The sequence below is a fragment of the Paramormyrops kingsleyae genome, chromosome 15 (genome assembly GCF_048594095.1).
Source record: "Paramormyrops kingsleyae isolate MSU_618 chromosome 15, PKINGS_0.4, whole genome shotgun sequence".
In the NCBI taxonomy this organism is placed as follows: Eukaryota; Metazoa; Chordata; class Actinopteri; order Osteoglossiformes; family Mormyridae; genus Paramormyrops; species Paramormyrops kingsleyae.
This window is the reverse complement of record NC_132811.1, coordinates 11,556,528-11,569,196: the sequence shown is the minus strand read 5'-3', so window position 1 is coordinate 11,569,196 and position 12,669 is coordinate 11,556,528. Positions and strand designations below refer to the sequence as shown.

The following is a 12,669-nucleotide window of genomic DNA, read 5'->3' as shown; positions in this document are numbered from 1 at the left end:
TTACCCCTCTAATACAAACTATGTGCCGTAATTTAATTAACTCATTCCAAAGTTTGCTTGTAAATATCGAGTCACAGCTCTCTGAGCAGGCGCTCACAGCGTCTCTGTTCCTTTAAGAGTGCACGGGCGCCTTGCATTTGCAGTTCTGCTTGACAGGGTAGCGTTCCGGTGTAAAACGTGATGCAGGGCTGAGAGCACTATCAGGCAAAAGGCTGCAACATGCATATCAAGTTAGATTTAAAAGTGAAAATCCTGCTTTATATATCAGATGACTAGGCATGGGAGTAAAACGCGGCTGTTAAAACATGTGTTGCTGTTGCAGTAGATTTACATAAATCCTATGCTTTACTTACATCATAATATTTTATTCATTTGTACTAATCCAGTTAACCATGTTAGGATGTTTTGCTTATTCTTTGAATATAATTGATCCGGTTGATGGTGTAGGTTTTCCGATGAGGGCTGGAAAATGAAATACCCCATTTCCAGGACATCCTACATCTCCCTGAAGTTCCGGGACTCTCCCACAAATTGCCAGCAGGTCTCTGACACCCGTGAATGATGCACAATGTCCCAGAAATCTGTTGTTCTGCTATTCAGCCAGCGAGTCATTTTACTCTCACCGCTCTGCCTCACCGTCAGGGTTGGTGCCCGTCTGGCCCTGTGCCGTGTGCTTTTTCCCCATTCGGCCTGCTTCTCCCACTGGCCACCGCGTTGTGTTACCCTAGTGTTTTACCCACTGCCCAGGCTGTCACGCGGCTGAATGGATGGAGTGTGTGGCGCAGAGGCAGGTACACCTTCTGCCATGAGTTTGAGGCTGGCCTGAGGCCTCACCTTTGTTTAATGTTGTTTTTATTTTATCCCCTGGTGTCTAGAAATGTTAATATGTCTTTGCTTTTCATTACCCTGCCCGGGCCTTATTAAGTTCTGTTTTACTTGTGTTCCTTGATCTCTCCTAGTATTGATAGCCCTCAGTGTTTGTTCGCGTTTCCTAGTCTAGTGCCTGTTAATTGTAATTTACCCCACATGTGATTTGATTATGGTTCTCACCTGTCCTGCGTTGTGTCTTGTTAGTAGTGTATTTAAGCGCCTGTTCTTGTTCTGTTCCTCAGAGGTTTATTGTGGCTGTTTGCTTGTGTTGCTTGTACCCCTGTGCTAGTTATTGTACCTTCCTTTGTTCCTACCTGCCTTTAGTATTTACTTCCTGGTGTTGCTCCCTGTTTCGTTTTGACCCCGCATGGTCCCTTTGTTTACTGATTGTCCCTTTGTGTCTTTTTTGTCAATAAAACTCTGTTTTGTTGGTGCTGCTACGTAGATCGTCTCTCCCTCATCATGGCTGCCATAACATCCACTCCACACTCAGCTTGGGTGGTAACCAATTCCATCATACCATTGAACTCAATATGCCTCAACAAAAGGTGTATAAGGTGAGATGTCTGCATTACTGACTAACGTAAGAATCAGGGAGACGGCCTATTAAAAAAAACAAGCTCAAAACTGAAAGAAACTTGCAAACTCAACAACAACAAAAAAAACTTAAAACTGGACCTCGCAAAACCTGTGAAGAGTAGCCATCACCAGTGAAGCACACCTCATCCTCAGAGCAGACTCTGTAATCCACCAGGCTGACCTGATTTATCCCCAATAATCTGTATCCCTCCTTTTAAGGACAGCTAGACCCTCCTGAGCGGCTCCTGTTTTGGATCATCACAAGAGCCCCGCCCCTTGCCATTGCCCTGCGTCCCATTGGTCATAGCGTAAACACACGCTCAATAGCCCCGCCCCTTGCCATTGCCCTGCGTCCCATTGGTCATAGCGTAAACACACGCTCAAGAGCCCCGCCCCTTGCCATTGCCCTGCGTCCCATTGGTCATAGCGTAAACACACGCTCAAGAGCCCCGCCCCTTGCCATTGCCCTGCGTCCCATTGGTCATAGCGTAAACACACGCTCAAGAGCCCCGCCCCTTGCCATTGCCCTGCGTCCCATTGGTCATAGCGTAAACACACGCTCAAGAGCCCCGCCCCTTGCCATTGCCCTGCGTCCCATTGGTCATAGCGTAAACACACGCTCAATAGCCCCGCCCCTTGCCATTGCTCTGCGTCCCATTGGTCATAGCGTAAACACACGCTCAATAGCCCCGCCCCTTGCCATTGCTCTGCGTCCCATTGGTCATAGCGTAAACACACGCTCAAGAGCCCCGCCCCTTGCCATTGCCCTGCGTCCCATTGGTCATAGCGTAAACACACGCTCAATAGCCCCGCCCCTTGCCATTGCCCTGCGTCCCATTGGTCATAGCGTAAACACACGCTCAATAGCCCCGCCCCTTGCCATTGCCCTGCGTCCCATTGGTCATAGCGTAAACACACGCTCAATAGCCCCGCCCCTTGCCATTGCCCTGCGTCCCATTGGTCATAGCGTAAACACACGCTCAATAGCCCCGCCCCTTGCCATTGCCCTGCGTCCCATTGGTCATAGCGTAAACACACGCTCAATAGCCCCGCCCCTTGCCATTGCCCTGCGTCCCATTGGTCATAGCGTAAACACACGCTCAATAGCCCCGCCCCTTGCCATTGCCCTGCGTCCCATTGGTCATAGCGTAAACACACGCTCAATAGCCCCGCCCCTTGCCATTGCCCTGCGTCCCATTGGTCATAGCGTAAACACACGCTCAATAGCCCCGCCCCTTGCCATTGCCCTGCGTCCCATTGGTCATAGCGTAAACACACGCTCAATAGCCCCGCCCCTTGCCATTGCCCTGCGTCCCATTGGTCAAAGCGTAAACACACGCTCAATAGCCCCGCCCCTTGCCATTGCCCTGCGTCCCATTGGTCACAGCGTAAACACACGCTCAAGAGCCCCGCCCCTTGCCATTGCCCTGCGTCCCATTGGTCACAGCGTAAACACACGCTCAAGAGCCCCGCCCCTTGCCATTGCCCTGCGTCCCATTGGTCATAGCGTAAACACACGCTCAATAGCCCCGCCCCTTGCCATTGCCCTGCGTCCCATTGGTCACAGCGTAAACACACGCTCAATAGCCCCGCCCCTTGCCATTGCCCTGCGTCCCATTGGTCACAGCGTAAACACACGCTCAATAGCCCCGCCCCTTGCCATTGCCCTGCGTCCCATTGGTCACAGCGTAAACACACGCTCAATAGCCCCGCCCCTTGCCATTGCCCTGCGTCCCATTGGTCATAGCGTAAACACACGCTCAATAGCCCCGCCCCTTGCCATTGCCCTGCGTCCCATTGGTCATAGCGTAAACACACGCTCAATAGCCCCGCCCCTTGCCATTGCCCTGCGTCCCATTGGTCACAGCGTAAACACACGCTCAATAGGGCTTTTCTGCCAGCAAAGAAGGAGAAACCGCAACAAGAGACATAATAAGATATTGAACTCACTGTCTCCTTGACAACGTAAAGGACCCACGGTTAGCTTTGCCTCAGAGCCTGGTCGGTTTGTATCTCCGATAGCCACCTGGTTGACTGGTAAATGCTCTTTATACACCAGGAGTCCAGAATCTTCTCTCCTACAGGAAAACAGGAAAATAAAGAAATAATAAACAGATATGATGAACAGATATGACATATCACTGTGTAATTATCTGAATTGCAAACTCAGGTTATTTTTAAACAGTACTGGGTAGATCTGGCTTCTTTGCTCTACTGTCACTCTTAAAATGTTAAATGTTTCAGCACTTCAATAAGCCAAGCATGTACAGTATCAGACTATGCACCTATGCAACTCCTAAGTCATCTTAAAAATCCACAAAGTGCATTACAAAGTACTGAAATATGGCCTCTGTGTCGGCTCCAATACGTCAAAGGTCCTAGATCTTATACTACGATTGAAATGCAGATACTTTTTTCAGCTGACTGTATCTAGCAAGCCAGTGGAATTCCTGAAAACCTTAATGCATCCTTTGTTATACCCACATATAGGTTATTAAAAACCTTTTGCTTAATCTACCTTCTCACCTGGTTTAATACTACTTTAATCAGAACTGTGCATATTGGCCATGCTACAGTTAAAATGTTTCCATGAGTTGCTGAGTTATTAAACTTCAATACAGAAAATACATCATAAATGCATCAGGTCCTGGACGCTCTAAATAGACCTTGCTGAGTGCCAGCAGCCTTCTATGTGAAGCTAAGCAGGTTTGGGCCAGGCTAGTGCTTGGATGGGAGACTAGGAAATCTGGGTTGTTGCTGGAAGAGGTGTTGGTGTTGCCAACAGGGGAACCTATCCTGGGGTCTCTGTGGATCCCAGTGCATTGATGGGAACACTGGCCAACAAGGAAGCCCACCCTGTGGTCTATGTGAATCAAAGACAGGGACACTGTGCTGTGAAAATGGTGCTGTCCTTTGGATGCAGGCCTTCTGAGGATATAAAAAGATCCCTGGTCCCCCTGTGAAAGTATAGGGGCAGACTGTGGCCCTTTTAAATCTGCCCTCCAAATCATCCCCAATATCCAACTTGTACTGTAAATTCTCTCCTGTCCCTTCACCACCTTAGCTACTGTGTGGCGAGCTTACTGGTGCAGAATGGCTGCCGTCACATCATCCAGATGGGTGCTACACAGTGCTGGTGGTTGAAGCAGCCCCCATTGGTTTGGTAAAACGCTATATAAACGTTACCTTCATTCTTTCAACTTACTGATGGCAGGGAGTAAAACAAGAACATCATAAATGAAAAATCATCTATCAATTTATTTGCTGAATATATCTTCTCAGAATATGGCATTTTTAAAACAAGGGTAAGGGGAAAAACAGTCCAGTTCTTGATTTACAAACTATGGACGGAGTAAATTGCTACTTCGCCGCCCTAGGAATTGATAGGCTATATAAACAAGGTTTATGCAGAGTGTCCAGGGCACAACGCAATTATCATGTATTTTCTGTATTGAGTGAGACAAACAATGTAATATACCCAGTTTAACGAGGCAGATGGCTGTGGACCCAAAACTGGATTTCCATTTAAATGTCAACTTCAGAAAGTTCTTTTTTATGTTCTATCATTTTTTTATGCGCAAGTTTCTCCTAGATAAAAAAAAAAGAAAAACAATTTTTGAATAACACACTAAATTACTGTGAGTTCAAGTTCTCCTTCAAATCAAATCACTTTTTTGTCTCATCATTTGACACTTGCTAAGAGCAGGTAAGGTGAGTGTCGAGCAGCAGCGACGAAGTACTGCAAATATACAGGATTGTCATAATATCCTTGCTTATCCTTATATTCTTTTGGTTGCTTCAAAAGTAGCAACAAATGTATTAATTATTTATTAACTGACCAATCTTTCACTCAGATTCAAGTGCCTCATAATTACAACATTGCTTAAGCTGGGTTCATGCTATCATAGCTGAAATAATGCTGGACAACAAAAATTAACAATGTTACACTGACAACAGATACTTCATTAATATATATGATTCTACGATGCAGCAGTCATTTCCGTTGAAAAAAAAAACTCAACACACGATGTATTTTTAATGTCCATTTAACAGGTTGCAGCAAGGTTATAAAACAAAAACTCTCAGTGCTTTATATCTATTATACACAACGTTTGAGCCTGCATGTGCTTATGGGGAAGCACATTTGCACGACGTAAACTTTAATGGAAAACATGACATGAATTTTAATGCGGCCGTTAAACGTTTGTCCATCTGCGCTGACAATAAACACTGACCGCCTGAGGGTCAGTAATGCCATAGATGTTCTGGCGGTTGACGCAAACCTCTCCATTGGCCAGAATTACTGAGAAGAGAACAAGAATCCAATAAAATCAATCAATAAATTAATTCTCTGTAATGTATTCCTAAAGGACAGTTTAAGAGCTGGTTATTATGCCCATGACTGGCATGCTGAATGGGAAAAAATATCCACTAACTCAACACTGGTTGCTGTTGACTGGTTATGGTTATCCTGGAATGACAATTCAGTGTCTTTGGCTCAGCCCAGATTTCTGAATGTTAAAATATGATGTTTATCCCCTAGACGTCATTTCTAGCGAATTGTCAGGACTTGTCATTCTGGAATGTGCTATAGCCCAATACAACACATTACATCTTCTGTTGCATGCTTGATGTGAGGCCTGATATGTACTTAAAGCCCCTATCCTCTTTGTTTTTTTATTATTTCCTATTTACAAGGACTGCATGTCACTTTGCATTTTTTTGAACGAAGACGAAGAACAATAAATATTTCACCAGATAAAAAAACTAACAAAAAAAAAAAACTGAGCGGAGGAATGGAAAAATGAATGTGGTCTGAATCTCTCAGCCAATGGTTTCTTCACACACACTAAAAGGCATTTTGGCAGCCTGTCACAGCTGGTTAAAACTGCAGACCTTGGGTAAATTGTTGCAAAGTCTCCGTGGGATTCATTTGCCTTTTTACTGGATAGTTTTATTTTGAAGGTAATAAATAAACAGGGACGGAATTCATTGTACTGGCTCCTCCAGCTATAGTTAGCTATTACGAGCAGGACTTTACTAGCTGTGGTTTGCAGAAGACCCATCATACTTTAACGCATCCTGACATAAAGTTTGACATTGCATTGCGCTGGAGACCTCTGATGGAGGACCTTGAGGGCTTCCTGCTATATCTCCTCCAAGGGCAACAATGCATCGAACTCCAATAAACCAGGGGGTCCTCATGCCACTGTGTGCAATGCATCTGCTGAAAGGGGCCATTATCCTGCTTTTGGGGTAATGGGACATTTTCGTAAAACTGTCATGCCTGAATGGGCTTCCTCAGAAGAAAATCCTCCGTGGGACTTTTCACAAATCAGTCACCCCTGAATGCGCTGCAAAGCCTTTATAAGAGGACATGTTTTGTTTACATGTCGTGAGCTTGTCATATGTCAGCTTGACGACGACGATTCGAGACACTTCCTGCTTGTGGTGTGAACTCCTGAAAACAGCAGGTGTGGTTTGTATGTAAGCCTGTCCGTTCAGGGGGCAGATACTCACCACTGCTTCTGGTCTGCGTCGCAGTTGCAGAAGTACTTGGGGTCGGTGCAGTTGCGCTCGATCCCGCAGACACACTTCTGGATGCCAGGCCCCGAGCCACCCCAGTAGAAGTGCTTCTCATTGCCTTTCCCCACCCACCATGTGTACGGCGTTCCCTCTGCAAAACACAGCCCCCGCAGTACCGTCTCAATCCATGGCAACATGCACGCAATGCCAAAAGCTCATCTGCCACCTCCTGAACACATATCTCCAATGGTGATGATGTCAACAACTACATACAGTACTGTGCAAAAGAAAATGTGTAAACCTATTTATCTGGGTAGGAAGTGTGTGTTTTCTCAGAAAACAGTAAATTTAACATTAGAATAATTACAAACTGAAGGTAACACAATAAAAGCTGACAAGAATTTCTTCTGTCCTTCAAACAGAAATCATCTTGTTCTATGGCTAAAACTACACCACTTTGGATCCCAAACCTTTCACCAGGGACACCGCAGCTGTTCCATGTATTTTTTAAATATCATACCAGCTCAATGAATGAATTTATTAAATTTGTGTAATAACTCAATGAAGCACTGATTAGCCAAGCAAGGAGTTTTAGTGGTCGAGCCATTAAATGCATGGGTGTTTTGGGTGGTTGCTGCAAATACTGCGGTGACTTTAGGAGAGGTTTTGAAATGGCCAATCTGACACATCATATAGTTTTAAACCAACATGAAGGTCATTTCAACATCATTTTCTTTGACTTTTGCACAGTACTGTATACAATACTCACATATAGTAAATATCTATACACATATCTAAATAAACAGTGTTTATTATTTATGCAACCCAAACTAATTTGCATAGTCATTAAGAGAAACATACTTGTGAGGTTGCACGTCCAATTCCTGCAGGGCAACATCTGTTGCACCCAAAACAAGGTATTTAGCAGAAATTACATCTGCTGTGTAAACAGTTTAATCTGTATGAATAAATTCTAAGCAAATAAACAATTGCCGATTATAAAGTCACCAACTTTTGTACTTTCAGTGTCACTGCAAAAGATTAAGCAATATCAAACACATATGAGTCCAAGTGCCATAACGAGAACCATAATGTATTTTTTATTTAAAATGTGATATTTCTAAAATAAAAAATGGCTGACAGACGCAAAACAATGTGCTATAAATATGAAGTCTGCACCAAGGTGAGGGCTGTATGATTTTTATATGAGATGCAATTATGTCTTGCCTTTGTTTGGTAACAGTACAGTATAATGGTTCCTGGGAGAGGCAACATTCATGCATTCATGCATTAAGCATAGAAAGCAGGAACCCATACAAATGTAGCCATCTTGTCATTTTCAAATAAAAAAATAACAATATATCCACCATATCCTGTATACTCTTCTCACTATGACTTTAGAAAGAAAGAAAAAAAAATATATATATATATATGTATATATATATATATATATATATATATAGAGAGAGAGAGAGAGAGAGAGAGAGAGAGAGAGACAGACAGACAGACACACACACACACACACACACACTTTATATCAGGGTTAGGCAACCCTGATCCTGGAGTGCTGGTACCCAGCAGGTTTTCCATCCTACCTGGTGATCAATCTCTGCCTGCGATCAGGTGTGGTTCATCAGAGACCAGATAGGATGAAAAACCTGCTGGATCCCTACCCCTGCTCTGTATGTACAGATATAAAGGATACTAAGGGTAAAAGACAGGGGATGGGCTGCCAGTCCTTTACAAGGCAAACACTGTTGTATAAGGGCAATTTAGGGACACTAATTCACTTTAGAGAATGTGCTTAGACTATCAGAGGAAACACACACCAGCATAGAAAGGACTTGCAAACTACATGCACAGAGCCTGCGGGGCGATAATTGGACCCACAACGCTGAAGGTGTAAGACTACAGTGTTATCCACTGAACAGGACAGTTTCCTTCTTTCCTTTGAGAAAAAGTAGTGAATTTTGGAAGCCCTAAATCCATCGTTTTACCATTCATTGTAGCTATTCTCTATGAGCTGTACCATCGTCTCATAGCCACCTATAATCCCCAAGCAAACATAATTACATCTCTCAAGATACACAAAGTTGATCTGCTCATAGAGAGATTTTGCAAATGTACCCTGAGGGGCTTTTAGCAAATCTGCGGTATGATCTAGAACATGGGTGTCAGACTCCAGTCCTGGGGGGCCGGAGCCCTGCACATTTTTAGGTTTCCCCTCGTTTAACACACCTGATTCAACTCCCTGTGCTAATTACCACATGGCTGTTGAGCTGAATCATTTGTGGTGGAACAGGGAAAGAACTAAGCTACACAGGGCTCCGGCCCCCCAGGACTGCAGTTTGACACCCCTGATCTAGAAGAACTTGAAAGATTTGGGAGCTGGTCTATTTACAGGTTTATGGGCTTCTCTGTTCAACTGTGTACCTACTTGCAAGCAAAACTGTACAGATAAATATATGGCTTATCCTTATAACACCCAGAACAGGATGCCAGTCCATCACAGTGCAGACAGGCAATTTAGAAACATTAACGCACCTAAGCACATTTTTGGACTGCAGGAGGAAACCCATGTGAGTATGAGGAGAGTGCAGAACAGGGGCGGGATTCAAAGCTCCAACCCTCAAACCATTGAGCCGTCGTCAGGGGCGGGTTTGCTGTTTCTGGGCCCCATTCAAAAATTTACTTTGGAATCCACCTGTCCCCCTCTCAGATGTTTCAAAAATTAAATAAATAGCTAGTGAGTAGAGTCAGAAGATTGCAGCTAGCAAGCTGATTAGCAAAACAGTCTGCTTCAACCTCTCCTAAACAAGAAATGCATTTGTTATACAGTGTAGTGACCATTTGTAGCCAACGGGGGCCCTCAGAGGCCCCAAGCAAATTTGTGGTCTCAGTGACAGTAAACACTGTCGCTGGCCATGGTCCTGCACACTATATATACGTACGCTAGTGGCCAAAATTGTGCAAACACTTCCAATTTTTAGAGATTGCAGAACCTTATTCCAGTTACTTATTTAATCGTCCAGTGAATGATATTTGTAAACATTCTTTGATTGTATATAAACACCACAACCAATATTGTGCAGTAATTTTTAAAGCGTAATGCCGAAAATGCTTGTTGTTTCCCCAATTTTGGCCACTAATGTAGTATGGAAACCTTCTTCTAGCTGTCAAACTTTTTGGAGAAAAATGCATTTTTTAATTGTGTTACCGTTTTTTTCTTTTGTTGTGCAAATATACTTTTTAAGACTTTTGCAAAGTACTGTATATACATCTTACTCATCATTTCATGTTTAACATGTAAAACCTATCTTAGCCTAAAATGTGTGCACATGTATCCGCACACAACACATTCACCCATGAACAGAATACCATTCTTGCCAAAGAAATTCCCCGCCATTACCCGAGGCAGACCTTGGGGGACAGAAAAAACATTACTACAAATTTCACTCGGGGACAACCTTACTTGGCCGTACAGCAAGAAAAAGGACCCACACAAGATTTACTGACACTGAGCTGCTGCTGAAGTTATCTGCATCAAGATGATAGCAGCGGACTCGTTACTGGGTGGGGCAATAACGGCGATCGATGGGATCCACCACTTCAGGTCTGAAACATCCGTTATGCGAGCGATTAGAGGAGGCCGAGCCGGCCAACCTAGTGCGCAGCACAGCTGAAATCACAATCATTTTATGGTGGCTTGATACAAGTAGGATGGAGTGCAGACGCCAGGCAGTTAGCAAGACCAACAGGAGCTGGAGGAACTCCACGTTTTGCTCATGTAACTCTGGTCAAGCACAATGGGTTACAAACAAGCAAAAAAAAAAACAAACAGTGCATGATATGGAGGGGGCGTAGGGTTGTAAACAGAGTCTGAATATGTCTTGACTGCTGGAAGGTCATTAGCTGGCTGGGGGGAGCCCCATCAGATCATTAGAGGCTCAGCTAAAGGGTCCTACGTGGTAGTAAGCCCCCGCAGGGTGAACAGGACATATCCGCCCAAGGAAGCAGGGAACACGGCAGCCTCGCTCCGCGGACTTCAGAAGACGCCGCGCATCATTAGGCGGTGCTCTTCCCGCTGACCGTGCATCACCTGCGTACTCCACAGTTAACTCAACGTATAACACACCGATCTACTCCCGGCAAACCCAGGTGCATGCTAAATAACTCGAGGGACTACAGAGAAGAAAGAGCCTCTGTATTTTAAATTATAAACAGATTCCTCAGGGACACTTGACTTGATTTTCCTTTTGAGATCATTTTAGCATGAGACAAACTTGCCATTGTGCTGTCTGATAATTTATATTTGTGTCATCAACCGAAAAACACTATAAATAGACAATTGGAGTTTTCTGCTTAACCTCTTTATATCTGCTCATAAATTGCCTATTAGTCATTCAAAGAGAGCAGAACTGAAACCACCAGATATATTGTATTGCATGCATTTGTTCCATTACAGTCTACTTTCACATTAGTAAGAAAATGAAGTGGTCAAACTAATTATACAAGTATTACTTTCTTCAAAATATGATGGGGGATATGCATATGGAAACTGTTCTGGGATTTAAAGACAGACTTTTATCTCTTTAACTCTGTTGAGTAATTTTGGTCACACTGTGACGAACATTTGTTTTTATAACTTTTTTTCTTATTTTTCTTTTTTAGATTTTGTGAAATAACAATCTCACTTTGCATATGTCAGCTCTCCTTGGCTGATCTACTGGACCCAAACCTTGTTTCCACTGTGTGGAATAGTTTTTCTTTTGAAGGCTCCTTTATACCATTTCCTTCACACTTTTGATTGCTCTGTTATCCCACAGAACACATCTTTCAGTATTTATGAAAACTGCCCCACGTTGGTGGAGCAAACGAATGACAGAGCCTAGTGCCATGAATCGTGTGAGGGACAGAGCAGACATGGAGGGAGGTGGTGACCTTGATCTGCTGGGGAGGGAATCACCCTGGGGTTGGGGTAATCCTCCTGTCACATGTTCAATGCCAGACACTTGGGCTCCATATTTTGAGGCTTTCCTGATGACTTAATTTCCCTGCTTTTAGGAGCCGGAATGAGGCACCGATTGTCAAGCTACCTGCTTCTTGGGGGGGGGGTGATGACTGGAAGGGGGAAGGAGAGACAGAGAGAGGGGAGGGCTCATCAGCTGGCCTTAAATTGAGGCTTCCGCGACAGATGGATCACAGTTCCGCTGGGGGGGGGGGGGGGGGGGCTGGCCGATCGAAACTCATTAACTGGGCAATGCGGCTGTGGCGCCATTCAAGTCAAGGAGTATCCTTCACTGCCCCCGCTGAACCTCAGTGCCCATTCGAGGGTCCATTTGAGTCCTTTTAACCAGGCGACCCTCCCCAGTGCACTGAACCATGTGTGTCCAGGTACACGCCTCAATCTTGGGAAGCAAGGATTCTTCTTTTGAAAATGAAAAAGGATAATACAAAACAGAAAGGTAGTGTTTCTTCCGAAAAAGACACATGCAGGGAGACTAAAAAAAGTGAGTCGTGGAGAGTCAGCGCTGCACTTGCAACCAGGTTAGCGAGTCACACCCAACACGCGCGCTGAACACACAGTTCAGCAACTTTTAAAACAGTCCTCGCTATACGGTGTCCCAACACTTTCCTCAATGAAATCTGCAGGAACGACTCTTGGCAAACTAAAGGCCCGTAACAAGATATGTA

General features: G+C 44.4%; 1 protein-coding gene across 2 annotated transcripts in view; it reads right to left on the bottom strand.

The window, feature by feature from the left end:
- The window catches only part of LOC111854993 (contactin-associated protein-like 2), a 314,095-nt gene that overhangs the window by 58,608 nt on the left and 242,818 nt on the right, over positions 1-12,669 (bottom strand). For both annotated transcript variants that reach the window (XM_072700030.1, XM_072700031.1), the window contains 2 exons: positions 6,970-7,126; positions 3,400-3,527 (listed from right to left, as the gene is read on the bottom strand). In XM_072700030.1, the coding sequence (XP_072556131.1) occupies positions 3,400-3,527; positions 6,970-7,126 (285 nt within the window). The remainder of the gene's footprint in view (positions 1-3,399; positions 3,528-6,969; positions 7,127-12,669) is intronic.